The 8,330-nt window shown below is 56.2% G+C and overlaps 4 protein-coding genes across 4 annotated transcripts in view; 2 read left to right on the top strand and 2 right to left on the bottom strand.

The window, feature by feature from the left end:
• Positions 1-429, top strand: part of GUITHDRAFT_164167 (hypothetical protein) — a gene marked incomplete at its 5' end in the record, with an annotated part of 6,518 nt that extends 6,089 nt beyond the window's left edge. Inside the window, one exon of the mRNA XM_005829318.1 lies at positions 227-429. Within this exon, the coding sequence (XP_005829375.1) occupies positions 227-408 (182 nt within the window). The 3' untranslated portion in view covers positions 409-429. The remainder of the gene's footprint in view (positions 1-226) is intronic.
• Positions 430-605: 176 nt separating this feature from the next.
• GUITHDRAFT_74010 (hypothetical protein) lies at positions 606-2,715 on the bottom strand (the record flags this gene model as incomplete). The annotated part of the gene is made up of 3 exons (XM_005829319.1): positions 606-1,955; positions 1,996-2,196; positions 2,377-2,715. The coding sequence occupies 3 exons, from the start codon at positions 2,713-2,715 to the stop codon at positions 606-608; spliced, it is 1,890 nt and encodes a 629-aa protein (XP_005829376.1).
• Positions 2,716-3,017: 302 nt separating this feature from the next.
• On the top strand, positions 3,018-4,363 carry GUITHDRAFT_88158 (hypothetical protein). The gene is made up of 8 exons (XM_005829320.1): positions 3,018-3,103; positions 3,319-3,397; positions 3,444-3,545; positions 3,597-3,653; positions 3,717-3,810; positions 3,863-3,906; positions 4,076-4,132; positions 4,176-4,363. Exons 1-8 carry the CDS (start codon positions 3,030-3,032, stop codon positions 4,230-4,232), a joined length of 564 nt encoding a protein of 187 aa, XP_005829377.1. The 5' UTR covers positions 3,018-3,029; the 3' UTR covers positions 4,233-4,363.
• A 1,148-nt stretch (positions 4,364-5,511) lies between these two features.
• The window catches only part of GUITHDRAFT_141338 (hypothetical protein), a gene marked incomplete at both ends in the record, with an annotated part of 4,805 nt that continues 1,986 nt past the window's right edge, over positions 5,512-8,330 (bottom strand). The window contains 10 exons of the mRNA XM_005829321.1: positions 5,512-5,538; positions 5,601-5,630; positions 5,831-6,187; positions 6,401-6,541; positions 6,607-6,692; positions 6,737-6,956; positions 7,047-7,259; positions 7,286-7,352; positions 7,403-7,628; positions 7,758-7,881. Of these exons, the coding sequence (XP_005829378.1) occupies positions 5,512-5,538; positions 5,601-5,630; positions 5,831-6,187; positions 6,401-6,541; positions 6,607-6,692; positions 6,737-6,956; positions 7,047-7,259; positions 7,286-7,352; positions 7,403-7,628; positions 7,758-7,881 (1,491 nt within the window). The remainder of the gene's footprint in view (positions 5,539-5,600; positions 5,631-5,830; positions 6,188-6,400; positions 6,542-6,606; positions 6,693-6,736; positions 6,957-7,046; positions 7,260-7,285; positions 7,353-7,402; positions 7,629-7,757; positions 7,882-8,330) is intronic.

Below are 8,330 nucleotides of genomic sequence, written 5' to 3' on the forward strand. Positions count from 1 at the left end.
CTGCTCCTGCTCCTTTCTCGCTCCTCCTCTCCTCCTTCCCTTGACCCCTCTCCTTGGCCTCCACGCCTAAGATCCTGCTCCTGCTCCTCCTGCTCCTGCTCCTGCTCCTCCTGCTCCTGCTCCTGCTCCTGCTCCTGCTCCTCCTGCTCCTGCTCCTGCTCCTGCTCCTCCTGCCCCTGCTCCAACTCCTTGTACCGCCTCTGCTTCTTCTCTTTGACTTTCTCTAGGCTCGAGAGGCTGCGAGACCTCGAGCGGCGAATGTGGCTGAAGCTCAAGGTTGAGTCCTTCCCTCTTGTCCCGTCCTGCTCGTCCTCGCCCATTGCTACTCATCTTCTTGCAGGACAAACTGCAGAAAGTTCTCTGCCTCGTCGGCGCCTTCGCGCACATGCAGTGAACTCTTGTACTTGAATGTAAATATATTTCTCTCCCGCTTCTTCAGTTTATCTTTTGTCTTCTCCCTCCTCCCTCCTCCCTTCTCTTCCTACCCTACTCATATTCTCCTTCCGTCCCACATGTTCCAGGCAGGGCGGCAACTACACATGACAATCTGAGACTTTCTCCTTCTCTCCCTCTTGTTACATACAACTCGCAACCCTCTCCTCCTCTTACTCGTCCATGGGCTCCCCATCTAGAGGCTCTCCGTCCAACGGCTCTCCGTCCAATGGCTCTCCGTCCAACGGCTCCCCGTCCAACGGCTCCCCGTCCAACGGCTCTCCGTCCAATGGCTCTCCGTCCAATGGCTCTCCGTCCAACGGCTCTCCGTCCAACGGCTCTCCGTCCAATGGCTCCCCGTCGATCGCCTTATCCGCTTCTACTTTGCTGAGGCTCTCGGCCGCGTTCTTAGCTGGACCCTTGGCGGAGGGGTTGCCGAGGAAGGTATCCTCCAGCTCCTGGATCATCTCGTTGGGGTAGATGCACCAGACCTCCCACACCCGCAGCACACGCGACACCTTCTCCTTCATCGCCTCTGCCGTCATCCTGCCAACGTCGGGTGACCTGAGCTTCTCTCCGAGAGCCTCGAAGATGTGCGGCATCGCCTTCTCGAAGCAGGTGCGGAACAAGGAAGCTTTCTTGACGGCGGCTGAGCTGTTGTGGAGGATGTCCGAGACGAGGAAGAGGCGAGCGATCTTGGTGGGAATCGGCGTCTTGAGGATGGTCAGCGACTGAGTGATGATGTCGACGATATCCTGAGCTGCCTCAGCTCGACGGATCGACCAGTACATGGCGTCTCCGATCTGCTCTCGCTCTGCCGACATGTTCCGAAGCATCGACTGGAGCTCCTCCACCTCACTGTCTGTCAGAGCAGCCCCGCTGTTGCCATGGCCAGGAGACCTCGACCGGCTGCGAGATTTCTTCCTCTCCAGGGGAGCAGGAGCAGACTCAAGGTCCCCAGGAGGCGTCCACACCACTCCTCCGAGAAACATCTGGAAGGGCATCCGGCGCCACTCAGTCAGCGAGTCGCCTTGAGCGAGCGAGAAGACTTTCCACTTGTAGTAGACCCCGTTCCGAGAGTCCAAGTCCCACAAGAACTCAAAGAGCGGGTTTTCTCTCTCTCGGTTCAGGATCGCCTTCTCAAACTCGTGGCCCTCCCTCACCACGTACTCCGCCATCTTGTCGATCATCTGCCGCACTTCGTTCGACTTTGGGAATCTCACCGTAACCTCTCCCGTCCTCCTGAACATGACCGGCTCCTCCTTCTCGCCAGGCTTCATCGCGTAGCAGGGGACAGCTCCCTTTGACATTGCCTTCCCCCATCCTATCTTCATCTCCAGACCGAAGAACTCCTTCCCGTTCAGACTGTCTTTGGCTGCCTCTGCACTCTTTCTGTCCATCATGTTCACAAAGCCACAGTTTCGCTGTCTCGATTTCTCCTCGTCCGTCCGAGGCCACATGATCTTGACAGACGCAATGGGCCCGTACTTCCCAAACTCCTTCATCAGCATCTCCTCAGAGATCTGAAGCGCTGTCAGCCCAGCATCGCTCGGTCACAAGTACCTGAGGATGAAGGTTGCCAACGTATAGGTTCGTTGTGTTTTCATCTCCATCATCAAACGAACCCTGCGGCATGTCCTTGTCCCGGAAGTGCGAGGCGATCAGTTCCTCAGTCTTCTGCGCCTGCGAACTATCACTCCTCCTCCTCCTCCTCCTCCTCCTCCTCCTCCTCCTCCTCTTGCACCTTTGATGCCGGAGTGGTTCCTCGCAGTTCCTTCATCAGCTCTTCGATTCCTCGCTTCTTGTTCTGGGCCTTGTTGATTCCCTGCCTACTGGTGAGCTGCCTAACACATTGAGGTACAGGAGTTTCACTTTGATCTCCGTCGGTGACTTCTTGGAGTCGAAAGTCTGCTTCTCCTCGCGATAGGTCTCATGCTTTGGCACCATGCTGTAAACCTCTCCCGGTCTGACTTGCATGCCCGCATTCCCACCCAGCGGGTTCGACCCTTTCTGAACCACCTCACCTCTAACGAAGCCCTTGGGCTTTGCCGCTCCATCAGTCTCGAAAGAGGCGACGAAATCTTCGAAGACCTTGGCGGCTTCCTCTTCTTCCTGCCTCTTCCTTGCCTCTTGCTCTTCCTTGTGCTTTTGGAAACGGGACTTGGTTTGATTGCCGATTTGGAATCCCTTTATTTTGTCTTGGGTGATGGAATCTTTGGATCCTTTGGCGAGCTTTGAGCTATCCAGCCCCCACGGCAGCTCTGGTTTCTCATCATCCTTCATGACCTGAACCATATTGTCACATGCGAACATTCGAGGTAGATTTTTGTTCAGACAACAAGTCTTGTTACTCACTATCATTCACGCTCGCACAGCTACTTCTTCTACAGAGACAATCCTGCATCAGATGCTTCCTCCTTGAACACAACTCTCCTTCCCTTCTCTCCCCTCCACTTCCTCCTCCCTTCCTCTTCCTCCCGCTCCCGCTCCCTCTCCCTGTCTTCCCTCTTCCCTGCATGTTCCAAACGTTATGGACCGTTATAATTCCTGATGGTTACAGACCGTTACAGACCGGTACTGCGTTTGGGTTGGCGGGAATGGCGGAGGTGCATGTAGTGGGCAGCATAGCACAAGGCGAAGACTTCGACGAGCCATCGCTGCTGTGCAAGTGGTGAGAGACGATGCTGGTGGTTGCGATGATGATGGAGACGATGATGACGATTGCGAAGATGATAGATGATTGAGATGACGATGATGATGATAAAGTCATGATAATGATGGCGATGATGATAATAATGATGGAGATAATGATGATGGGATTGAAGAGGCGAAGAGGGATCTGTATGTGAAACAAAGAAGAGGCCTATCGGTTTGAAAAATTCTCAGGAGTATCGTAACTGACGATGGTCGAGCCGACAACAAAAGATGGACATTACTGGAAGGGTTTGCTAGCGGGCAGACACAGGCATTCCTTTCCTTCTCACTCCCTTTCGTGAGCATGAAGTGTCTAGGTGGACGTGATGCCGAGGGGAGAGCCATGCGTCTGGTCATATCCCCTCGATCTACACTACAGCACTACAGCGCTACAAGGATGGCCCAAGTTTCACTGCGAGGTTTCGTGCATAGACCTGTCTGTGCCACGATCATGTGAGCTCGTCCTTTAGGTCTGGAGCCAAGACAGTCACGGGAGGAACAGCCTGGCAGGATATGGCTTCTGCTATGTGAGAAGCCCTTGTGATGACATCGACTTGTCTGCTGACCCGGCATGGCTCCTTCTCCCTCAGATCCCTTCAAGCCCTGGGACATACGAGCTCAAGGTCTGCACATGGCGACCGAAGCCTCAGAGTTGGTTGGAGTATGTCAGCGCGTTCTTTCTCGGTCTCTTCCTCCTCCTGTAGAGCAACACAAGTCTCACGATCACGCGTGGCAGGAGCGTATCCGCAGCTGAAGGACTCCGATCTCATATGGCGACAGGTGACGTTCTTTTGTTGGCCCTCCTTGTGTGATAGAAGATGCTTCCTCGCATAGCTGATGTAGTGGCGGTTGATCCTGCTGTCTGTTGATCGTGATGGTGGTGGAGAAGATGAACATGAAGCCGATGCTGCTGCTGTCATGGTCGATGACATGAGGTCTTGTCTTGCAGGACGATCGTTACAGGCTGTCGACCTTCGCTTCAGGAGTCGTCGTTCTTCGTATCTCGGTGAGGTCATATTCCCAGCTGGATGGCTGCTGACAACGAGCAGGTCATCACTCTAGGCTTCGAGAAGCACGGCATCCAGTACAGCTCGACCTCCTCCTAAGCTCTTCACTCCCTCCAGCTCTCCCTCAAGCTGTGTCGTTCTCCTCTCCCCTCTCCCTCTCAGTTTGTTTCTCTCGAATTCTTTCAGTTCGAATGTTTGAAGACGATTAAAGTGTAAAGCATAACAGACTTCATCGTCTACGTCGGTCGTCAGCCTCCTCCGCTACGTTAGCTTCAGCCGGCTCAACAACTCCTGGAAATGCGCTAGAGAAGTTTCGCTGCTGATTGCTGGCCCGGGGGCGGCAGCCGGGCGATCAGTGCGACGGTCTACGTTGTCAAGGAGAGCGTTCCATGGCGAAGCATCTTGGAGCAGCTGAAGGAGCGAGATGAGGATCAGGTGAGGGGTAGGGAAACAGAGGTAGAAGTGTGGCAGGAGAGTGAAGAAGAGAGGAAAAGAGTGCCAGAGGAAGGAGGAGGAGGAGAAAAAAGGAGGGAGGAAGGAGGGAGGAGAAGGAGGAGACTGACAGGAGCGAAGCCAGAGACGACGAGGTGTCTCTTTGCTCGGGTGATGGCGACGTTGACCCTGTAGAAGCTTGAGAAGGGCAGCAGTAGGGGAAGCTTGAGGTACCTGCGAGGGTTGCAGATGTGGGACAGGGGGAGAGACCTCCACTCATCCTTGTAAGGCAGACAAACACGATGTCTCGTTCCTCTCCCTTGGTCAGCGTCAGCCTCCTCCTGATCCTCGTCCTCCTCGTCCTCCTCCTTCCTCCTCCTCCTCGTCCTCCTCCTCGCTTCTCCTCTTCATCCTCCTCCTTTCTTGCCCCTCCTCGTTTCTGGCTCCTCCTCCTCCTCCTCGCTCCTCCTCCTCCTCATCCTCCTCCTCGCTTCTCTTCATCCTCCTCCTCCCTCCTCCTACTTTCTCACTCCTCCTCCTCCTCCTCCTTTCTCGCTCCTCCTCCCTCCTTGCTTCTCTTGCTCCTCCTCCTCCTCCTCCTCCTCCTCCTCCTCTCTTGCCTGGAAAGCATCAACCGTGCTCACTTTTACGTGTCGAGTGATTTCAGTCAAGTCACGCGAAATGTCCTTGACCAGGTCGCGCTGCAGCAAAAGACTTCAACATGGTATGCGATGAGGAGGCAGGGGAAAGTAGTGGAACGGGGAGGAGGAGAGGTGTGGAGGAGGTAGCGAGGAGAGGACGAGGAGGAGGAAATGTGGGCAGGAGGTAAAGAGGAGAGGACGAGGAGGAGGAAATGTGGGCAGGAGGTGAAGAGGAGAGAATGAGGAGGAGATAGAGAGGAGATAGAGAGGAGAAGAGAGGAGGGGAGGAGGAAGAGGAGCATGACTCAGGAGACTTCGTACTCACGTCGGTACTGGACATTTTAGATCTCGCAGCCTTTTCGAGGAGGAGGAGGAGCCTCTGAATCATACCCACCTGCGCTCGATACATGCAGATGATGCCGATCTGAGGGGTCACGTCAGTGATCCGACGAAGAGGAATGCAACGGGAGATGGAGGTGGAGGTGATAATGGTGGTGGTGGAGGAGGAGGAGGAGGAGGAGGGAAGGGAGGGGGAAGGAGGAGGGAAGAGAGGTTGGGGGGAGGAGGATGAGGGAGGAGGGGGAGGAGGAGCAGGAGGAGAGGAGAAGATCAGCTCTGGCTCACCTGCTTTGCCGGCACGTTGGCCCTGAGGAGTTTGCTCAAGAGGCCGAGGACAGCAGCGGCTTCATGGAAGTCCGACCAGTTCCTTAGCTCCTGCACGTCCGAGCCGAAGTCGGAGAGGAAGGAGTCGGAGGTCACCTCCTGCTGCATGAAGGCTGGCAGAGAGGAGCGGTCAAGCGAGGACGTGTCGAGAAAGAGAGTGGGGGGCAGGAAGCATATCGCCTGCCTGTCCTCCCCTGCTACTCCGTCCTTGACCTCCTGGTTGTAGAAGAGGAGGGAGGCCAAGCGGGAGATGCGAGGATGACATCGGTACTGCCGGGTGAGGCGAATGCTGGAGGAGGGCGATAGCTCACTGAGCCGCTGCAGGAATGTGAGACGAAGAGGATGTGGAGGGCGAGGAGGAGGAGGAGGAGGAGGGACAACGAGGAGGAGGAGGAGGAGGAACAACGAGGAGGCTTGTGAAGCAATTTGAGAGAGTGCAGGAGTGAGGGGAATGAAGGGAGAGGAGTGGGATAGCGCAGGAGCAGCAGGAGCAGGAGCTCAGGGAGGAGGAGGAAGAGGGGCATGGAAGACCTCGAAGAGAGTTCTTGTCAGGTCATCTGCCGGGCCCAGCAGTCGGTTGGGTCCTCGTAACGTGGGAGGAAGTTGTTTAGGATCTCCGACGAGGATCACGCGCGCAGGATGGAACCTCAGCAGCGGCAGCAGGCAGGCAGGCTGAGCTGTCAGTGAGACTAGCTCCTCCTCCTCCTCCTCCTCCTCCTCCTCTTTCCTCCTCGCACCTCAGGGATCTGAGTCGCCTCGTCTACGATCACAAAGTCAAACTCGCAGTCGTCCAAGGAGGAGAAGGAGCAGGAGGCGATGGTTGCTGCACAATCATCAGCAGCATCCTCAGCTGACCCGCGTGCTCACCCCCCACGATGATGGGCTTCGACTGCTCGGGCCGCCTCCTCTCTTCGTGCTTCAGCTGCAGGCACGAGTACTTGAGCAGGTCCTTTGACATCCTCGTCGCGCTCCCGTGCCGCTCAAAGTCCTTGATGCCGCGCTGCTCCAGGCTCAGCAGCACGCGATCCACCGCCACGTTTGTCCAGCTGACGACGAGGACGCGGAGAGGATGGAGAGCCGTCGAGCTCTGCTGGGTTAGGTCAATGGAAGGAGGAGGAGAAGGAAGGGGAAGAGGAGGAGGAAGGGGAAGAGGAGGAGGAAGGGGAAGAGTAAGCACCTGCTCGGCCCTCTTGCTCAGTCGGTAGAGGAGGAGAATGATAGCGCTGAGGAGGTGGGTCTTGCCGCTCCCGAAGATGCCGAAGAGGAGGATGAAGGGGTTGACCTCTTGCTGCGGATCAGAGGCAGGGAGGAGCGACTTCTTGACAGCCTGCAGTGCAAGCTGCTGCTCCTCGTTGAGAGCAAAGTGCTTGAGAATGTCCTCCGCCTCCTCCTGCTCTGCCGTCAGGTCTTCTCCACCTGACCCTCCGCTACCTCCAATGCTCCTTTGAAGCTCGCCTGATCCTCCTCGGAGAGCTGCCGGAGGCTGGAAGAAGAGTGAGGAGAGCAGGAGGAAGAGAGCGGACGATAAGCAACCGCTGATGTAGAACGTCGTCCTGTGAGGTGACGGGACCGAGTGCGAGCAGGGAGCGGAAGAGAGGAGGCGAGCGTCTCTTCGTCCTCTCCTCCCTCGTCAGGTTCGCCAGGACGTCGAGCATGTAGACTTCAGTCGCCACGTTTGACCCCCGGAGAGCGAAGACTCTAGTGACGCGGGAGGATCGAGGAGGAGGAGAAGACAGAAGAGGCTTGACGGACACGAGACCTGACGGAACCATCACCACTGCAGCATCCTTCGTCTCCCCTCCTCCCCTCCACTTCTCTCCCTTCCTTTATCCCTCCCTCCATGCCCTTCCTTTCACTCTTCCCACTCCCTGCCGTCCCCTCTCTCTACCTGATGACGAGACGCCGTAGTACTCGCTACGAGCAAGGAAGGTGAAGGAATTGTCGTCGGTTGGCTCGTCGAAGGTGGGAGAGGAGGAGATGACCCACAGGTCGTCCTTGTCGTAGGATGAAGACTGTCGAGACGAGAGTCACGAGAGAGAAGAAGAGGAAGGGAAAGTTAGAGGAAGGGGATGGGAAGGGACAAGAGGAGAGAAGGAGAGTGAAAAGTGGCCAGAGGGAAAGACAGGGACAGGGGGTGTAAGAGGTGCAGGAGAGGTTGAAGGAGGAGGAGGAGGAGGAGGAGGAGGAGGAGGAGGAGGACCAGAAGGACGAGGAGGAGGAGGAGGTTCTCTTACTTCTTTGCGTGCTGCTTGTCTTGAATTGGAAGCTTCAAGTACATTTTATGATTCTCGTCGTCATCTTCATCCTCTTCCTCACGATCTCTCCTGCTCGTCGATTGACCGGGAGAAGGTGAAAAAGTGTGAGGTACCTGCGAGTTCGTCTCTGTCGCAGCATACTCCTTCTCATCATCTCTGCCTTCTTCTTCCTGTCAGCCTCCTCCTCCTCCTCCTCCTCCTCCTCT

This window comes from Guillardia theta (assembly GCF_000315625.1).
Source record: "Guillardia theta CCMP2712 unplaced genomic scaffold GUITHscaffold_53, whole genome shotgun sequence".
Lineage (NCBI taxonomy): Eukaryota > Cryptophyceae > Pyrenomonadales > Geminigeraceae > Guillardia > Guillardia theta.